The following is a 21,519-nucleotide window of genomic DNA, read 5'->3' as shown; positions in this document are numbered from 1 at the left end:
TTGCACAAACCTTTCACAGAGTCTGTATAAAAAGATAAACACCAAGTACCTTCATAAAACTGAAGTACCCTGAAGTATTAATAAGCTCACTCTATGTTGTAATTTACAAAGAATCTCAATGGACTAATTACAGCAGATAATTGGAGGCCACGATTGCAGAAACTTCTCAGAGACTCCAAGGCAAAAGCCAAACCCAAAGCCCTTTGAAAAAACTGCAGTCCCTGCAGGGAGCATGAAGGAGGCCCTAGGGCCATTCCTGAGCAAGGCTCCCCAGGGACTCCTTCCAGCAGATCCTTGAGGCCACTGGGATGTGGGCTAGGAGGGGATGCTTTGGGCAGGACAAGGGGCTGACAGTGCCCAGCCTGGCTGGGGCTATGCCAGGAGGCCCCAGGGCCTCAGGACAAGGTGTCTCCTCACAGCCCTTAGTGGCACAGACCCTGCTGCTGTGCCCAGGGCACCAAGACTTGGCTTCTCTTTGTTCCCACCTGTCATCACTGCCTCCAGTTCTCAGCTCTGCCTGGGGCCTGGGGACACTTTCTCTGTCGTGTCCCTCAGTGGGACCCATCAAAAGTGAAAGAAACTTTGGAGTTGGATTCTGCCTTGGAGTTCTGGAGAGGTTTCTTCAGCTCCCTCTCAGGGACTGATGTTCAGGGCCTGAGCACAAAGCCCCAGAGGCTCATTAAAGTCCTTTTGCTGTGTCTCTGCTGCTGAGTTGAGCCTGGCACAGAGGCAGCTCCTGGTAACCAAAAAGAGCTTCAAAAGCACATTTCTCTTGATGAGCAGCTCTTCTGCCAGCCCAGCAGGGCTGGGGCACTGCCTGCAGCCACCGCAGGAACAGCACAGAGGCACAGAGAGCTTCAATCAGTCAGGGCTGGGAAGGTGCTGAGAAGTGCCTGGGGCACAATCACTGCCAGCTCTTGGCACAGGAACCTCTGACTGCAGGACAATGCAGCTGCAGCTCCTGGAGCCATCTCCTAAAGCTGGAACATCCCAATGCCTACAGACCCTGTGAGTACATTCTCTGATTCTCTAATGTGCAGATCAGCCAGGGGTACCCTGCAGAGCAGGATCCTGCAGCCCAGGGTGCTGTGCTGGGACAGGGACTCAGCTGCCAGCTGGGGACAGCTCTCAGCCAGCCCTGGCAGCTGCTCCCAGCACTGGGGGACAAGATCTTGGTGGGAGGAGACAGCTGGTAAGGCTTGGAAGTGTTCTCCTTGTGTGGGGAGGATGCTGTATTGTTCAGGACTGCTCCCAGCATGGCATTTTACTGCAGAAAGTAGATTATACAGGGAGCACAACAGGGCAGAGGCTGCATAAAAGGGGATAACGTGCTTTTTGATTCTACTGCCCTGTGTTGCTAGGATGGAACCTGCACACAGGTATTTATCTCTCATTTCAGGCTGAGAAAAATAAAAAAAAAATCTCTGAGATGTTACCAAACTAGGCACTGACAGAAATCAGCACAGGGCCCCTTAGAGGCAGAATCAGTGTCACTTTTCCAGCCTTCGCAGGGTTGCTCTGATGTTGCCATCAGAGCCTGCAGAGCCAGAGCTGCCCCTGGGCAGCGCCAGACCTGGGAGGAGTCTGCAGGGCAGAGCTGAGCCCCCAGGGCTGGGCTGGGCTCTGGCAGCACTGGCAGGGCCCAGGCCTGGGCACAGGGAAGCAGCTGCTGGCAGCGACAGCTCCAGGCAGCAGAGCCCTGGGCAGGCAGTGGGGGGAAATTGCCCCCAGGCTGTGCTGGGATATTTCAAGTCCTCTCCAAATCCAACTATTGCATGATTTCTTTTCTTACAGAACCCTATTTAGGGACAGAACAAATGTCCAACAGCAGCTCCATCAGCTACTTCCTCCTGTTGACATTGGCAGACACATGGCAGCTGCAGCTCCTGCACTTCTGCCTCTTGCTGGGCATCTCCCTGGCTGCCCTCCTGGGCAACGGCCTCATCATCAGCACCGTAGCCTGCGGCCACCACCTGCACACGCCCATGTTCTTCTTCCTGCTCAACCTGGCCCTCAGCGACCTGGGCTCCATCTGCACCACTGTCCCCAAAGCCATGCACAATTCCATCTGGGACACCACGAACATCTCCTACACAGGATGTGCTGCACAGCTGTTTTTCTTTCTGTTCTTCATCTCAGCAGAGTTTTTCCTCCTGACTGTCATGTGCTATGACCGCTACGTGTCCATCTGCAAACCTCTGCACTATGGGACCCTCCTGGGTAGCAGAGCTTGTGCCCACATGGCAGCGGCTGCCTGGGCCAGTGGCTTCCTCAATTCTCTGCTGCATACAGCCAATACATTTTCCCTGCCCCTGTGCCATGGCAATACCCTGGGACAGTTCTTCTGTGAGGTACCACAGATCCTCAAGCTCTCCTGCTCACACTCCAACCTCAAAGAATTTGTACTTATTGTGTTGTCCATATGTTCTGCATTTGGTTGTTTTGTGTTCATTGTTTTCTCCTACATTCAGATCTTCAGGACTGTGCTGAGGATCCCCTCTGAGCATGGACGGCACAAAGCCTTTTCCACCTGCCTCCCTCACCTGGCTGTGGTCTCCCTGTTCCTCAGCACTGCTGTGTTTGCTCACCTGAAGCCCCCCTCCATGTCCTCCCCATCCCTGGATCTGGCCCTGTCAGTTCTGTACTCAGTGGTGCCTCCAGCCCTGAACCCCCTCATCTACAGCCTGAGGAACCAGGAGCTCAAGGCTGCAGTGTGGAGACTGATGACTGGATGCTTTCAGAAACATTAAACTGCTGGTCAATTTCTACCAAGCACTTGTAATAAAAGTGATCTTTGATACTTCTTGTTGGTTTCATTTTGGGGGTCATTTGTCTTTCTTTTACTTTTCCCATAGTGTCCACAAATAAATGTCATTGTTTGATCCGTAGCCCATTTTGTTTCTCTCCAAGTTCCCTGTGGCCACAGACTGTGTCAATGAGAGGCTGCATTGTCGGCGGAAGGGAACCAGGACATCAGTTTGATCATCACAGGCTCGATTTTATTGATCAGTACGGTGGGTTAAATACAGTTAATAATGAGCTTCATACATATTGCAAAAGTTGAGCTCAGGATTGGTCAGCTTACATATCAGCACCTACGCCTACTTCTACATTCCTATGGTTCTACTTTTGATACTTTCTACATATTCTTAGGATATATTCAGGACTAATCTCTACTCCCTATCCTCATGTTGCAGCAAGGTCACTGCTGACTCTTCCTTTCAGCTTGCTGACTGCTGACTTTTCTCCTTCAGCTTAACCAGTGGCATTATATCAGTGTGGCCTTTCTCAGCTAACCAATTATTAATAATGCTCTCCACATTTCCCCCGTTTTCTTCTTGTGCAAGGAGATTAGTTTGCCATGTTTTTGCTATTGTACGGCTGACCATGTTTTGAATACAGTTAAAGATACAAGGCAAAATAAGCAAAACCAGTAAAATTACACCCAGCAGTCCTATAGCATAGATCACAAGGTTCCTCAGCCACGGTCCGAGTTCCAAGCCTTTAAGCCATTTGTCAATTCCTAAACCGTCTTCTTCCTTAAGTTTGTGAAGTCCCTGTTGTAATTCTTTTATCTTAGTGTGAATGGACACCGAATGATCAGACAGATTCATGCAACACATTCCCTCAAACTCTTCACATCCATGTCTTTGTGCTAAGAGCAAAAAATCTACAGCAGCTCTATTCTGCAAAACAGCATGGTTAACACTTTGCACATCTGCAGTTAACATGTCTAGAATTTGTGATGTCTTGTTCAGCTCATCCCTTGCCCAGCATCCTAATTGTTTTGCTAAATTCATGGCTTTATTGGCAGATCCTCCTGGTAAGATAGTTGAAACCACCACCTGTTTGAATGTGCCCCAAAACCGTGGATCTCCTATCTTGCTGCAGTCTAAGTCATGTATGCTACGTTTTCTCCTGTTTGAATTTTGACTCAGCTGCATTAGCAAGGACACATTAGGATGAAACAGTCACAATTTTCCCAAAAAACAGGGTCCACCCTGTGGTTTAGCTGGTATACCATTCCATGCCCTGTCTCTACAAATCAAAAATATTCCTGTGGGTAATTTCATTGGTGCTGTGATATTTGTGCTGTTACATTGACTGTAATGCTGTGGAGAGAATTCACTCACATTCAGGGATGAATCTAGGGTGGCCCATGTTTCTTTAGGTTGGTTTAAATTCTGAGCACCCAAAAGTTTGAAGCTAAACCATCCATCAGCTGTAGTGTTAGATATGCTGGCATTTGTACTTCTAAAAAGATCTAATTCTTCAGGAGGAGAATGCAAAGAGGTGTTAAGTGATTGGATTAGTAAGCATTGACGATAGCCATCACTCTGACCTGCAGTATACCCTTGTTGTACTGGCAATGTGATGTTTGACATGTTAGACATACATAAGGTTTGATTGTTTATCAAACTGCAAAATTCTCCAGGAGAGCACACCGGAAGTCCCACCAGGCATGTTCGAAATGGGTTAGTGACTCCTCCAAGACTAAGACAAAGTGATGATTGGTTAGTTTGATTAGCAAGTGTTACCCATAAATTTTCCCTTGGTTGACTAAAGTGTGTTACTCCTACTGCTTCACTTGCTACAGCATTGAGCAGTATAACAAAAACAAACCTCATTTTTCTTTTTGCTTGCTTTGCTTCTCCTTTTCTTCCTTCTGCTTGCGCTGTTTTTCCTTTCTTCGCTGTCTTTTCCTTGGTTTGCTAGATTGTTTATTGTAAGGCTGAGTCAATTTTTGAATATACTGATCTAATTCTAAATCAGCATCCTTGCTCACAGGTATAGCATGAGGTAAGTTTGAAGGCAAATCAGCTTTACAGCGAGCTGCTATGATGCGTGAGGCTCTAGTAATTTCAAATATTCTAAGGTTTTCCTGTAACTTCCACCTAAGATATGCTATAATCACTTGTTCTGCACTCTCAAAGAGCTGTAATCCTGTCTGTCCTGGCAGGCCAGTACTTTGTTCAAGAGCTCTAACCCAGATATGATTTCGAATCCACTTTCCAAAACAAGATGTACACCATAAATATCCCAATGAACTCTGTGAATACCAATAAACCTGATTACAATCTGCACAATGCAAAGCTACCCATGCATAGCATTTATCTTTATCCTTTTTGCAAACATAACAAGGAAGCGAATGTAAGTAAGGACCAGTATAAAATTCTGGTTCTTCAATCCAAAGCAACCAATTCAATGGTGGTGATCGCAAAGCCTCTTCAGCCTTTTTACTATATGAGGCTAATAGTTCAAGCTCTTTCTTTAACACAAGGTGTATCTTATTTCGTAATCGTAGTTCTTGTTCGTTATCCTCCTCAACAACTATATCCTCCTGAGGGTCCCACAACTGTAAAAGTGTTCTAATCATAGAAAATTAATTAGCAATCACTGATACCCCTATTCAAATGAGACCGTTCCCTTTTTTGCCTTCTTTTTCTTATCTGTCTTCAATCTTGGTGCTCCTAATTTCACTGGTCCTGCCACTTTCAAACTTAATTTTTGCAACTTATCAATGCAGCAATCTAATGCTCTATCAGGATCCCCTTGGAAGGGTCCTACAACTGAATGCTGTGTTAAAGGCACTAATTTCCTACACCTTATAGAAACTATACGTGATTTACTTTGAACCTTAATTCTTTTTACAATACATTGTATTTCCCATCGATAATAAGCAAGAACCTTCTGTTCAGGAGACTCATAAAGATTTAAAGCTATATATGCGTTTTGCCCTGTTTGTCTCCTTAATTCATCTTGCCAGCTTTTTCCCCACGTATGCTCGTGTTCACAAGTATGACACCACAAATCCCGTAATAATGATTGTTCTATCCAAAAAGTTCTTTTACAACCCCCACAACGTAGAGCTATCCAGGCAGCACAATGTGGATTGTGACAGTCAAGGCAATGTAGTTTCGCTGGATCTGTTAAGTGAAAAGTTGATAATGAGTCAATGAAACCAATCAACTCCTGGACCGTCCGGTAGTGACGTGTCAGTGCTCTGTCCACCGCTTCCGAGTATCCCTTCAATTGTAACAGTAGTGGTTGTAGGACTAGAAGCAGTTTCTTCCCCAGTCGCTCCCTGTCCTCCTCTGTAAGGCAATCCACCAGAGGCTGCATCAAAAACAGGTTTAGTCCACTTAGCAGGCACCCACAAAGGCCTTGTAGGTGAGGAAACACAAAGATACCCCCGACCCCAATATAATACTTTTGCAGGTTTTTCCCATAATCCTGTACTTGGGTTCTTATACTTAACCCAGACCTCTGTTTCCTTAGTATTTTCCTGACTTGACTTCGGATGATGTTTCATTGCAGGGGGGGTATCATCTTCCCCAAAAATGCATAAATGATTAATCACATACAAAACCTTAGCCAAACATGCTTGTGGATCTGTCAAGTCTTGATGTTTTTCAATATACTGCTTAAGGGTACTGTTTGCTCTTTCCACTATTGCCTGTCCAGTAGAAGAGTGTGGAATACCTGTCACATGCTTAACAGACCACTGATTCAAAAATTTCCGGACCCTAGCACTTACATAACCTCGACCATTATCCGTTTTGATACTCTTTGGAACTCCCATAACAGCGAAACAACTTAACAGATGTCTGATAACCTGTATAGATTTCTGTCCTCCCTGAGCCGTAGCCCATATGTAATGACTATATGTATCTATGGTGACGTGCACATGCTTGACTTTACTGAATCTAGCTACGTGTGTAACATCCATTTGCCATATCTCATTTATTTTTAAACCTCGAGGATTAACCCCGATGCCTAGACCCATCCCACCATTATGATAACTACATGTTGGACATGCTCTGACAATGGCCTTGGCTTCTGACAAACTCAGCTCAAAGTGTTTTGCTAAACCTCTTGCATTTTGATGATATCTACTATGTGCTTCTCTGGCCAATGTGTGCTTGTCAATAGGACAAGAATTATCAATGGGTAGGGTAACCAATTTATCTGCACGTTCATTCCCTTCTCCTAAACCTTCAGACCACTTATGGCTCCTAATATGAATCACAGAATATGCTGCATTTCTTTCTCGTAAAGCCTTCCTTAACTGTATCAGTAGCTCATACAATCGTTTATTATTCACTTCCTTAATTGCTGCTTCCTCTATTCGTTTGACTACTCCTGCAACATACATAGAGTCTGTGACCCCATTTAAAGGCTCCTGTAAGTTGGACACCGCCCATACTACTGCTAACAATTCCAAAGTTTGTAAGCTATCTGCAGGGTCTGCTGTGAGGAGTTGATGCTTCCATTGTCCTTTTTCTTGCCAGGTAACAGCAGCACGCCTTGATTTCTTTCCTGCATCTGTAAAAACTGTAATAGCTCCTTCTATGGGGTTTTCTTCTCTCAAAGGTCGAGTAATCCAGTTCCATTCTGTCATCCATTGCAAAACTCTAGGCACTAATTTACTAGTCTCTACTTTAGCAGGTGACATCAATAATGCTTCTTGTAAATTCTTTGAATTTATCAAGTACCAGTCCAAGGTTTCTTTTTCCATAGGCAATCTAATATTAGCAGGTTCTCTACCATCCACTTCAAGAATTCTGAGACGCCCCTTTTTGATTAATGCAGCCAATTGTTCAATTTTTGAAGATATTGTTTTCTTATGCTGTAGCGGTGGTGACAACCATTCCAACACCTGTATCTCCCCCGTTTTCTTTTGCAACTGAGAGAGAGCACCAAGCAAGTGGCAAGGGCTATTCCAGATAGTAAGGTCAATGGGGTGGTCGAGTTGTCGACGAGACACATACCCTTGCTGTACACAGTTACTAATTTGCTGCAAGGCAAGACGATGCTCCTTTGTCAGGTGTACAGGAGTAGTAGGGTCCACACCTTTTAACAAAGGCTGTAGGGCTTCTAATAAGTGATTTGGTATTCCCACAATAGGCTTCAGCCACTGTAAGTCTCCCAGCAACTTCTGTGCATCATGTAGAGTTTTAATGTCCAATTGTAATTCCAATTTTTGTGGTATTACTATTTGATCTGTCAGAGTCTATCTCAAATATTTCCAGGGCTTTGTAGTCTGAATTTTCTCTGCAGCAATAACAAGTGAATATGCAGCAAGAGTATTTTTAATGGTGTTAATCTGTAAAGAGGAGAATGGCTGTTGCTGTGCAAACAAAATATTGTCCATGTAATGATATATTATAGTTGCTGGCCATTTACAACGTAGTGGCTGTAATGCTGCATCAACATAAAGCTGACATAAAGTGGGGGAGTTGCGCATGCTCTGCGGAAGAGATGTCCATTCAAATCTTTTATCTGGTTCCCCACGATTTATTGCTTGTAAAGTAAAAGCAAATCTCTTCATGTCATCAGGATGCAGGCCAATAGTGAAAAAACAATCCTTTAGGTCAATAATTAAAAGTGGCCAGTGTTCTGGAATCATAGCTGGATTTGGAAGGCCAGGCTGTAAGGCCCCCATTGGTTCCATTTGGTCATTTACAGCCCTCAAATCATGTATCAAACGATATTTCCCTGATTTCTTTTTGATTACAAAAATAGGTGTATTCCAAGGGCTTGTGGACAGTCGTAGGTGCCCTTTTGTATATTGTTCCTGTACCAATTCATGGGCATGCATAAGACTCTCCCCTTTTAATGGCCATTGCTTAACCATCACCGGTGTATCCGTTTTCCAGGTGAGGGGAATGGGGAAAGTCCAAGCAATGGCAATTACCCCAAAGGGTGCTGATTAGTTAACACCACTCCCAATTGTGTTAAAATGTCCCTTCCAATTAAGCAGGAAACTGTAGGAGGCAGTTGAATAATTGAAAACACAGCAGATATTTGTTGATTCTCAATGCACACAGACAAAGACGGCGACCTGCTTGCCAATGTAAACCCTCCCACTCCTGTGAGCATGTTTGATGAGGGAAATAGAGGCCAATGTTGTGGCCATGCTTCTGGAGAAATGATGCTGGTATCTGCTCCTGTATCCAATAATCCATAAAGGGTTATGCTTTGATGCCCATAGGTAATTTCAACCTTTTGTTTTGGTCTATTTTGTAAATCCACAGTTAAAAGTGTAACACCAGTAGAGCCAAAACCTTTTTCATCCCGTGCTTGCCCAGTAAATGATTGTATTCCTGATGTCATTTGTGACAGTGGTACCAATTGTGCAATGCGTTGTCCTTTTGTAATTTTAATCGGAGGATAAAGGGTGTAAGCCATGATTTGTATTTCCCCTGTAAAGTCCGCATCGATAACACCAGGCAAAACAAATAATCCCAACGTAGTTATAGAGGAACGTCCCAGCAATAATGCTCCACATGTTTGTCCATTTAGTATAAGAGGACCCTTTATTCCAGTGGGTATCCTCTCAGGCCGGTTCGTCATTAGTGTGACGTCTACTGCTGCTGATAAGTCCAAACCGAGGCTCCCTGTTGTTGCGTGTTGCAGACAGGAGGTAGCAGCGACGTTACGGCAGCAGCTGGTGTCTCCGATGTCACGGCGGCAACTTGTGTCTGTCCCTCATTGCCGCATCGGTAACACTTGATGAATGGTCTCGAGCCTCTTTACGTGACTGCCAGTGAGCTGCTTTGGAGAGGAGCAAGAGCAGCTAACACCTGATTTTGAGTAGACTACGCTTTTGCAACCCTAATCCTAATTCCTTTAAGGCTTCTGCTATAAATGCCTGTGAAGCTGTTGGCATTAATGCCATTCGCTCTAATGCTTCCTCAATAGTCTAATTTGCCCCTAAAGTAGCTAACACTCTCTGGGTTGCTGGATTGCTATTTTGCAAGGCACACCTGCTTCAATAGCGCCCTGCAACACCAGCCCGATCTATAGCAGTAGCTGTTCTATCGATAAAATTTCCAAATGATTCTTCCCTACCTTGTTTAATGCCCATATAAGCCGGTAACCCTCCTGGCTCTTTAACCATGTCTATTGCAGCACGCACTAACCACATAGACTCTCTAAGTTTATCTTCTCCCGATATCATCTGTGCCTCTGTACGTAAAAATGCCTCTAAGCCCGTCAGCTCCTTTACTATTACTCCATGTAATGGGTCATGTGCATTAAACAATAACTGCTGATGCTGAGTAAATATCAACCGAACTATTCCTCTTAAATCATTAGGACATAAAACCTGAGTATTAAAAAGATAATCTAACATTTGCTTAACAGGTTCACTTTTTACTCCAAACTGACTAACCGTAGAACGTAGCTGAGTTAACAGCTTCCAATCTAAGGGAGTATATTCTGCTATATTATGCGTAAGGTTCCCCTGTGCATCATACTGTGGTGTGTATGTAACTGGACATGCAAGACTAGAGGCTATTTCCACTGCCTCACCATCCCCCATTTGCATTACTTCTTTCGCCAAAGCAGCCCAAGCTTCCCTCCTCTGTTTAGCCATCTCCCCCCATGGATCACGGTGTGCCCCTGGGATGGGATCTGGCCCTTTAAGGGTGCTATGCTGCTGGCGCTTCGGTGCAGACACCGAGTTTTCATGCGGGGGGGGCAGTGAAGCAGAGGCTGGCTCGTGCGGGGGAAGCAGGGGAAGCAGCCCCCCCGCTGGAGCTGACAGTGAAACCGGAGCCGGCTCACACGGAGCCAGCCTGCGGGGGTCAATCAGCCCCCCCGCTGGAGCCGGCTCGGGCGGGGGAATGGGCCCCTCCCCTGCCGAAGCTGTAACCGGAGCCGGCTCACTGAGGGGAAGCGGCGGAGGCAAGGCTGGCGGCGGAGGCGAAGCTGGCTTGCTCCCACCCCCACCATCCGACCCGCCTGAAGCTGGTGGCGGAGGCAAAGCTGGTTTGCTCTTACCCCCACCATCCGACTCGCCCTCCCCCTCTGACAGGAAAGGTGCAGACGGTTCCACTGCGCCTATAGAAAAATCCTCCACACCACTTTGCTGGGGACTCTTAGGCATAAGTACCTTAGTTACAGAAGGTGCCAGGGGATCATCTTCACAACCATACCCTATATTCCTCTTATGAGCTTCTGTTGCCCTTTCTGCTGCCTTTCTCTCAGAGACCTGCTGAAGTAACGTGTTATACACCACCCGCCATAACTTCCCGAATTTCTTTGCTGACTTATCATCGTCTAGTACTGTATCCCACAATATTTCCCCAAACTTTCTCCACTCTGATAACTCATGAACTGTATGAGGATTAGAAAAGATACCCTTAGCATGGCCATAAGCTAATAACCCTGGTAACTCCTTTTTTAAATCTATCCCTTTTATCCCACGCCGCTCTAAATAGGCGGTAAATAAATCATATGTCGCTTGCCTATCCATACCTATTAATCAGCGCGTGCTGTTGCAGCTCTCCAGGCTCCTGCGACACGTATTGGCTTAAGTCACCGTTGTGAACCTTAAGGGTGCTTCAAATTCCGGCACTGTCCCAGCTGCAAGGACCCAAACCCAACTTCCTCGACCGTGGCGTAATCCCTTTTTCTTTTAATCCGAGAAAAAGGGCAGAGATTCGGTTATGCCTGCATTCTCCACCATTTGTCGGCGGAAGGGAACCAGGACATCAGTTTGATCATCACAGGCTCGATTTTATTGATCAGTACGGCGGGTTAAATACAGTTAATAATGAGCTTCATACATATTGCAAAAGTTGAGCTCAGGATTGGTCAGCTTACATATCAGCACCTACGCCTACTTCTACATTCCTATGGTTCTACTTTTGATACTTTCTACATATTCTTAGGATATGTAGGATATTCAGGACTAATCTCAACTCCCTATCCTCATAGCAAGGTTGCAGCAAGGTCACTGCTGACTCTTCCTTTCAGCTTGCTGACTGCTGACTTTTCTCCTTCAGCTTAACCAGTGGCATTATATCAGTGTGGCCTTTCTCAGCTAACCAATTATTAATAATGCTCTCCACACTGCATTCTCAGTGGCTTTAAAAGAAATAAAAGATCTCCCAGCAAAGTTTTCAACAGAGATGCCCCTTTGTTACCTTCTCTGGAGCTGCAGCAGCAATGTCTGTGTGCAGAGCTGGGGGCAGATCAGGGCTGGCCCAGCAGCTGTGCCCAGCAGCAGCAGCACATGGTCTTGCCAATGCTGCTGCTGTGGCCCTGCCCCACTGCCCTGGTGGCCCTGGTGTTGCTGCAGGGCCTGAGTGCTCTCGGGGCCGGGCACAGTCCTGGGGGTGGCAGTGCCGGTGCTGCAGCAGGGACAGGCCATGGGCACTGCTGGGGCAGCGCTGATGCCTCAGCCCAGGCCCTGGGGGCTCAGGCTCCTTGCCCAGGCTCTCTCAAGAACACAGCCAGGCCAATGCTCAGCACAGAAAACCCCCGTGAGCAGCCTCAAGCTGGCCGTGGGCAGGCTGGGGGCAAACAGCAGGGCTGGTGCTGTGCAAGGGCCCTGGGGCAGACAGGAAGGAGCAGCAGAGCAGGGGCTGATCCATCCCCAGTGCGCTGCACAGCCCAGGGCAGTGTCCCAGAGCGTCCTGATTGAGCTGCCAACAACATCCCCCCTCTGCAGCCCTGGCCTCTCCCCCAGCTCACACAGGTGCCCCATCCTTGCAGGCACAGACACGGCAGCACTGGCTCAGGAGCCCCTGTTTGCATTGCACACAGCAGAGGGAGCAAACCCATGCTGTTGGTATGGGGACATGAACCTGAGGGAGCACAAATGCCATCAGCCCCTGGGGCCAGCAAGGGCTGGGGGACAGCAGGGAAACCACTCAGCTTTGTCCTGGCCTCTGCACTCAGCCAGAAAGTTTGTTCCCATCAGCTGGGAGTTTCCTGTCCCCCTGCAGACACTGTTGCTCAGAGCCAGGGCTGCCTGGCAGCCACCCCCAAACTGCCCTGAGCAGTTCCTTGGCTTCACCTTTGCTTTCTTTTCTCTTCCTGCTACAAATTTCTTCCCATTGCCCACCCCTGTTCCCTCCCCTGCAAACAGCCCATCCCTGTTTGCTCTTTCCTCACTGGCCCCACTTCCCTTTGCAGGTCCTGACTTGGCACCATGAGAACATCCCTTGGGCAGCAGGATCATCCTACAAGTGCTGCAGGAATTGTCTGCAGGCTCCTGCAGTGCCTGGTGCTGCTCCCTTGCCAGAGGCACCCCAGGCCAGGAGGGCACATCTGGGCTGGTGTGTCTGGCTCTGGGGCTCCCTGTTCTGGGCAGTGAGGAGGGGCTGCAGAGGCTCTGCAGGACTGACAGGATGGGCTTTGGGGCTGGCAGGAGAAGCTGAGGGACCTGGGCTGCTGGAGCTCCTGAAGAGGAGGCCCAGGGCTCATCCTGCAACTGCTCCAAGGGTGCTTCCAGGGAATCCCAGAATCAGCAAGGTTGGAAAAGACCTTGGAGATCATCAAGTCCAACCTGTGCCCTGGCACTGCCTTGTGTCCTCTGAGCCTCCTCTTCTCCAGGATAAACAACCCCAGCTCCTTCAGCCACTCCTCACAGGACATTTGTTCCAGACCCCTCCCCAGCCTTGTTGCCCTTCTCTGGGCACGTTCCAGCCCCTCCATGTCCTTCCCAAATTGGGGGCCCAGAACTGGACACAGCACTCGAGGTGCTGCCCAAGCAGTGCTGAGCACAGGGGAAGAATCCCTGCCCTGCTCCTGCTGGCCGCAGCATTCCTGATCCAGGCCAGGAGCCATTGGCTTTCTTGGCCACTTGGGCACACTGCTGGCTCATGTCCAGCCTACTGTCCATCAGTCCCTGCAGGTCCCTTTCTGCCTGGCTGCTGTCCAGCCACTCTGTCCCCAGCCTGTAGTGCTGCAGGGGTTGCTGTGGCCAAAGTGCAGAACCTGGCACTTGGACTTGTTAAACCTCACCTTGTTGGGTTTAGCCCCTGCCTCCATCCTTCCAGGAGCCCTGCTCCCAGCAGGAGCCCAGTGTCTGCCCCTGTGTGCTTCCCGTTTCCTTGTCACTCCCAGCATGATCCTGGTCACTTCCCCTCACTCCTGGCAGGATCCCTCTTCTTCCCAGTATGAGCCCAGGCACTCCCAGTCATTCCCCATTATGATGCAATTTGTCCCCAACATGGTCCCAGTTGCTCCCACTTTCATCCAGTGTGTTTCCAGTTCTACCATTTGCCCCTAGTATAGTCCCAGTAACTCCCAGTATGATGCCAGTCTCTCCCAGCAGGGCCCCAGTCACTCACACTTGCCCCAAGTGGCCCCCAGCATGATCTCAGTTCCCCCAGCACATTCCCAGTGGCTCCCAGTGTGGTCCCCGTCACCACCTGCATGGTCTCAGGCACTCCCAGAATATCCCAGTTGCCCTGAACATTCTCGTAGCCATTGCCAGGCACTCCCAGTTACCTCAGTGGGGTTCTGCTGCCCCCAGTTTTAACCCAGTCACTGCAAGCACATCCCAGTTGTCATTAACATGCATCCTGTCATTCCTAATTGCTCCCAGTGTGTCCGCAGTTGTCTCCCAGCATGGGTCTGGTAGCTCCCAATAACACCCAGTCAGGGTCTACTGACACTCACTATAATCCCAGTATGATCCCAGTCATATCCAGTATGATCCCAGTGACCTCCAGTGTGATCCCAGTTGCTCCCTGTCAATGCCAGCAGGACCCCAGTAGCCTCCAGAATTATCCCTGTGACTCCCAGCCTCTCCCTGTTTCCTCCAGCATGCTCCCAGTCACTCCCACTTCCTCCCAGTTGCTTTCAGCATGATTCCAATTGCTCACAGCCCCTCCCAGTGAATCCCACTATGATTCCAGTCACCCTCAGTCAATGCCAGCATGGACTTGGCTGCTCCCTCTGTGATCCCAGTATGATCCCAGTTGCTGCCAGAATTGTTCCAGTTGTTCCCAGTTCCTGCCAGTATGATCCCAGTTGTCCCTAGAATAGCCCCAGTCCCTCTCAGAATGATCCCACTCACTGCCAGTTGCCCCCTGTGTTGTCCCAGTCCCCCAGTATGGTCACAGACACTCCCAGTATGTCCCAGTGTGCCCAGAAAGGTTCTGGTTCCCTCAGAATGGTCCCAGTCTTTTCCGGTTATTTCCAGTTGCCTCCAGCATGATCCCAGTTTCTGGCTTGCCCAAAGCGTGGTCCCAGTTGCTCCCAGATGCCCCAGTGATGTCAGTCCCCTCAGCATGGTTCCAGTACTTCCCAGTTGATCCCAGTTGCTCCCAATGTGTCCACATTTTCCTCCCAACATGGGCCCAGTAGCTCCCAATAACCCCCAGTAACCCCCAGTCAGGGTCCATTCACATCTGCTGTAAACCCAGTGGCTCCCAGGATGATCCTAGTAGGATGCATAGTCATTCCCAGTATGGTTCCAGTCACTCCCAGTATGATCACAGCCATTTCCACTATGATCTCAGTTGCTTCCAGTCACACCCAGGTCACATCCAGTGACCCCAGTCACCCCTAGATTTTCCCAATCTGATTCCAGTAATGCCCAGTGACTCCCTGTCACTCCCAGTGTGGGCCTAGTTGCTCCCAGTTACCCCCAGCATGGTTCCAGTCATAGCCAGCACCTTTCCAGCCACTCCCAGTCTGATTCCAGTAAGATCCTAGTCACTCTCAGATACTCCCAGTAATATTCCTGTAAATCCCAGTATGATGACAGTCAGTTCCAGCAGGATCCCAGTATGATCCCAACATGGGCACAGCTGCTCCCATTATCATCAACTGTGGTTCCATTTGCTCCCATTTACCCCCACTGTGGTTTCAGTCTCTCCCATTGTATCCCAGGTGCTCCCAGCATGTTCCCAGTCACTGCCAGTCAATACTCAGTTGCTTCCAGCCTGATCCCAGTTGCTAACAGCCACTCCCAGTCACCCTCGGTGCAGTCCCAGTTGCTGTCAGTACGGTCCCAGTGTCCCCCATCATGGCATGGTCCAGCTGCTCGCATTGTGATCCCAGTTGCCCCCAGCATGATTCCAGTAATCCCTCTTCCTCCCAGTGTGATTCCAGTCACTCCTACTTGCTCCCATTTGCCTCCAGCATGCTCCCAGTTGTTTCCAGTGTGGTTCCAGACATCCCAGTAAGGTCAAAGGCATTCCCAGTATATCCCACTTGCCCTCAGCATGTCCCAATCCTCAGTCCTTCCCAATCACTCCCAGTGGTCCCAGTAAGGTTCCAGTTACCCCAGTACAGCCAAGTCCCTCCCAGGGACGCCACTCCTGGGATCCCCCAGCCCTCTCTGCATTTCCCCCTCCCGGATCTCCTGAGAGGAGCCCCAAGGGCTGGCAGTGGCCAGGCAGGATCCCCAGCAAGGCCCAGTTTGGATGTGCAGCCCCCAGTTTCCCCAGTTTGCCTCTCCTTTTTCCAGGGTTCCCCTGGCTTGCAGCAGCTGGGAGCAGCCAAGAGCCCCGCGCTGCCCATCCTGACCTGTCCCGGCTCCATCCCCGCTCCTGCCGCGGGCTGCGAGGGCTGCGGGAATGGGGCACCGAGGGTGTGGCTGCTGGGGGAGGAGGAGGAGGGAGGGAAGGGCAGGGATGAAGAAGGAGAGCCAGAAGGGATGGAAGTAGAGGAAGAGGTGGGCTCAGAGAGGAGGAGGAGGGATGGAAGAGGAGATGTGGGAGAAGGAGGAGGAAAAGAAGGGACAAAGGAGGATCAAGGAAAGGAGAAGGTACCACGAGGTCAAGCACTTCCTGAATTTGCAGCCCACACCCATGGGATCATCACCCCCCCATCCCACGGGTGCCCTGGGCAGGGGAGCTCGACCCAGATATCCTGGGGGGATCCCTGGGTTGGGTTTTTTGGAGGGGATGTTTGGAGAATGAAGCTGAGTGGAAAATACCCCTTGGGGGGACACTGGGGGGTGCCTGTGGTGGCTGCCGGCAGAGGCAGCCTGGAGGAGCAGAGCCCTGTGTCCTTCAGGAGCCCAAAGTGGGGAGCCCAGAGAGGGGGGAGCACTGCCATTGGCGGGAGCCTCAACTGTCTGGAGAGGGGCCGGGGGGACTCCTTGGAGCCGCTGCAGCCCAGAGGAGAGAATAAAGGGAGAAGGGACACTGGGACCGCAAGACCCCCAGCATCCCTAAGTGGGGAGATGGAAAAGGGGAACCTTTTTGGATTTCCGGGACTCCCAGCAGCTGGGACGGGGGAACGCTGAATGTCAAATGGGAGAGACCAGAGACAGGGAACTGCTGGGAGGCATTTTCAGGGCTGAGTCTTGGTGTTTGGTAGGTTTTTCTGGACCCCAGATGGCTGGTGACTTGTAGAGATGGACTTGGGCAGGGGAACCCCCTAACCCAATATGCTAATGCACTGAATTTTTCCTAAAATAGGATTTCCCATTCCCAAACTTTGGCTGGACAGAGGCTGCAAGGAAGAGGCTCCATGAGCCCAAGGCAGATGAGGAGGAAGTCAGTGCCCCTTTCCCCCTCTCTCCTGCTCCATCTCCCAGCCCAGCACGGCCCCTAGCTGCAGGACAACACTGCTGCCAACGTCATCCTGCCAAGGATGCACTGGGGGGATCTCCTTCCCCTTTCCTCTGGTACAGAGGCAAATCCCATCCTCTCCTTGTCCTTCCTCCCCCAGGGAAGGAGCTGAGGATGGAGACCAGGGAGGACAAATGCCCGTGGCAGAACCTCGTGGAAGAGGCCATTTTGAGCAGCTCCACGGCACAGGAATCCAACAGGGAGGAAAATCCCAGAGATCCCACAGGAGGAGGGGCTCCAAACCCAGGCCAGGGTGCTCTGAGGAGGAAAGACCCACTCTGTACCAGGAAGGTGGATAGAGCTTCAGCCAGAGCTCAGAGCTGGTGGCCCATGAGCAGCTTCATGATGGGGAGAAGCCCCACAAGTGCTTGGAGTGTGGGAAGAGCTTCAGGCAGAGGAGCAACCTGATCAGCCACCAGATGATCGACACTGGGGAGAGGTCCTACGAGTGTCCTGAGTGTATGAAGAGGTTTCAGACCAGCTCCCATCTCCTCCTGCATGAGTGGATTCCCACAAAGTAGAGGCCCTTCCGCTGCCCCAACTGCGGTAAGGGCTTCAAGCAATATTCCAAACTCATACCCACCAGTGCATTCACAGCGGGGATAGGCCCTTACGAGTGTCCAGAATGTGGAAAGAGCTTCAGCTGCAGCTCCAGCCTGATCCACCACCAGAGGATCCAGACTGGGGAAAGGCCATACAAGTGTGGGGAATGTGGGATGACCTTCAGCCAGAGGCCCCAGCTGATCATCCACCAAATGATCCACGCTGGGGAGAGGCCCAAGTGTCAGAAGAAGTTTCAGATCAGGTCCCATCTCATCCACCACCAGCAGATTCACACCAAGGAGAGACCCTTCTTCTGCCCCGACTGCGGGAAGGGCTTCAAGCACAACTCCCACCTCATCAGCCACCGGCACATCCACACTCGGGAGAGGCCTTATGAGTGTCCCCAGTGTGGGAAGAGCATCTTCATGAGCTCTCACTTGACCAGACACCAATGGAGGCACTGGTAAGGGAAGCCCTGAAAATGACCCAACTGCTGGAAGAGCTTTGTGCATCACTCCAGCTCCATCCCCATGGGAGGATCCACATTGGGCAGAGCCCTGGTTACCCACATTCAGTGATCTGTGCTGGGAGGACGCCTGCCTGGTTATCCTTTTGGTTTGGAACAAATTTCCTCTTGATTTTTCTTTATCACTTAAAAACATCTGAAATAGGACTAAAAAGAAAGAAATTTGTCAAAGATGTCGAAATTTCCATCAGTTAACAGTTACTTGAGCAGGAATTTATAGTTTGGGGACATATTCTGGAAGATTTGTGGGTTCTTGGGGGATTTCAGAAGTGTTCTCCATATCTTTGCATTCCAAAAGTAAACACAGATTGATCTGTCATCTCAAAATGACTCAGTCTCACTGAAAACACCACAATCTGACTCCAAAGGGCTCAATCCAACCTCAAATTGCCTTGTTCCCACCTCAAAAGACTCAGTCCCGTGCTAAAATTACTCAATTCCACAATCACCAGGGTGAGATGGGTTTGGATATAGACTGGGAGAAGTGGGATCCAAATTTGAGGGTGTGGGATCGGGATTGTGGGGGGCTGGGTGTGTGGGATGCATTTTCATAGCAAATAAAATTTTCAGAACTATTAGTTTCTGTCCCATTCATTTTCCAGCAGTTCCAGTTCTGTTTTTCAGAGTGACACCTTCTCAGCTGATTGTGTTTGTGCCCTCCTTTCTCTCCTGCCTTTCTCTGTCTGTCCTGTTTCTCTCTCAGGGTCTGTCTTGACCCAGGGCAGCTCCCACCAAAGACCATGACCTGATTTAATTCCCAATCCAGGAGCTACAACAACCATGGGTGAAGTTATGAAGGCTGGCAGTGAAATGTCACTGTAAAATTTTGCTCCACTTGGCTTTTATCTCCTTTTAAGGTCTTTGCGTCCCAGGGCAGAAACACCTTTTCCTGGCTACAAACTGGAATTCCAGCCCCTGGGAGTGTGCGCTGTGGATCCCCGAGGGACATTCCCAAGGTTCCCAGGGTGCTGCTCCTGCTGTGCCTCCCAAGGAGATGTGCAGGGCCAGGGCACAAGGTCCAGCAGCTCTGTTGCTTCTACAGTGCCACAAGGGCCCCTGGGTCCATGAGTTTCTGTACTGCCACCAACAGCAGTTCCTTGGTTCCCATGATGCCCTGCTGTCTCACCATGGATATTTGGTGTCATGAAGTTCTTCTGTGTCACAATGGCCTCCCTTGCTCCATGAGCTTCCACAGTGTCAAAATGGCCTCCTTGGATGGGCAGTGTCACCATGGACCATTGGCTCCATGCAGCCCTGCTGGGTCACCATGGACTCCTTGGTTCCGTCAGGTTCTGGGGGTATCACCACGGTCTACTTGGATCCATAGTGTCACAATGGACCACTGGATCCACATGGCCCTGCTGTGTCACCATGGCCCCTTGGTTCCATGGGATCCCAGGGCCACAATTGACTCCTTGCTGCCACGTCAGCCCTCAGTTCCAAAATAGTCCCTTCATTCCATAAGGAAGACAAAAGTTTTGTAGAAACATTAAGCAAATCCTGCTTAACTCACCTGGGAACATCTGTTTGCATTCAAGAGAGGTTAAAGGTGAGGATGGCACCAGCAGCTTCCATCTGCAACAGAGATCCAGGGAAAGGACAGGGACAGAGAATTCAGCTGGGAGACTCAGAGAATTCTGCTCCCAGAGATCATTTTTGCTCACACTGTCCCTTGTAGAAAGGTGACACCATTCCAGGCAGCCAGGACTGAGCAGGTCATTCCTGAGTGGGGTTTGCTGATGCTTTCTCGGCTGTTTTTATGGTCTGGAAAGGCTCGGGATGGTCTTGGACAGCCCGCGCTCCAAAGGACGAAAAGAGTCTTCAGGTTTTTTCTCGGTCTTCAGTGTTTATTAGTTTTTTATCTACAGGATTTTCTCTCGGCCCGACAGAGGTCTGCACAGCACGCCAGCCATGAGCCCACTGAGAGCCCCTGGGGCGGTCACTTATCTTTATACTCAAAACTACGTATACGATATTTACCTATTTTCCCCAATACCTTTCACCCTTATTGACCAGTGCACTTTTAGCAAGAACCAATCCCAAAGTGCCCCCATCACCACAGAAGATGGAGGCCAAGAAGAAGAAGAAGAAGGACAGGACACGCCCCAATTCCTCCATCTTACTTCTCCAGATCCCCCTGTACTGAAATTCTAAACCCTGTGTTTCACACTCTAATTAACTTATTCCTTCACCATTTATCCCAGTGAAATCCTCCCATCCTCATACAGGCGTTGTCTCCCGTGCAGGATCAAAGTCCAGCCACCAGACGCTTCTGGCAACATTCCGGGACCTCTGAGCCCCCCAAGGGTGGTCTCGGTGACTCGGCACATCAGTCCTGCTGTGCTGAGATCCCACATCTCCCCCTTCTGTTTGCACTAAAAAGACCTCTTTTGCTACCTGACTCATGACACGTCTTGGACATGCAAAGATGCATGGGACAACAAGTATGAGGACTAAGAGAATTATTAAGATGTAGAATCCTATCTTTAAAATTCCTCTCCATATGGGAGAGAAGTCAAAGAATTCTACCAGATCATCAATCCATGATCCTGTGATCTCGCCAAGTTTATTTATGCTGTCCTTTATGTTTTGATTACTTTCATGAATTGATCTTGACTGGTCTGAGAGATTCGTGCAACACATCCCTTCAAACTCTTCGCACCCATGTCCATGAGCGAGCAATAGATAATTGATCGCCGCTCTGTTTTGAAGAGTCGCCTGTCTTACACCACTGATGTCTTCTAACATGTCACTCAATGCGACAGACACAGACCTAGCATGTTTGCTCAACCAACAACCCATGCAGTCGATTTGAGTCAAGGCCACCCCTGATGCTGCTTGAGGTGAAAAGATTGCTGTAGCAACTCTCGCTGCCTTGTCCCAAGACAATATTTCGTCATTGCAATCTGCCGCATAATGTTGTATGGATCTTTTTTCTTTGTGCTTTTTCTCTCTTAGCAAGTTCAAATCAGGTGATAACATTGAAATTTCCCCAATGCTGCATGGACCTCCCGTGGCATTAGCAGGAATGCCGTGCCAAATTCTGTCCCCGCAAATTAGAAACAAACCCCGTGGCAATTGCACTGGGACTTGGATTGATTCTCTGGCAGTTTTCTCTGT

General features: G+C 49.4%; 1 protein-coding gene across 1 annotated transcript; it reads left to right on the top strand.

The window, feature by feature from the left end:
- Window positions 1-2,198: 2,198 nt before the first annotated feature.
- On the top strand, window positions 2,199-19,114 carry LOC134433878 (olfactory receptor 14J1-like; the record flags this gene model as incomplete). Its single annotated transcript, XM_063182579.1, has 2 exons — window positions 2,199-2,660; window positions 19,103-19,114. Coding segments are annotated over 2 exons (474 nt in total), but the record flags the coding sequence as incomplete, so codon positions are not given.
- Between the last annotated feature and the right edge of the window lie 2,405 nt (window positions 19,115-21,519).

The sequence above is a fragment of the Melospiza melodia genome, unplaced genomic scaffold (assembly GCF_035770615.1).
Source record: "Melospiza melodia melodia isolate bMelMel2 unplaced genomic scaffold, bMelMel2.pri scaffold_28, whole genome shotgun sequence".
In the NCBI taxonomy this organism is placed as follows: Eukaryota; Metazoa; Chordata; class Aves; order Passeriformes; family Passerellidae; genus Melospiza; species Melospiza melodia.
This window is presented reverse-complemented; position numbering and strand designations above follow the sequence as displayed.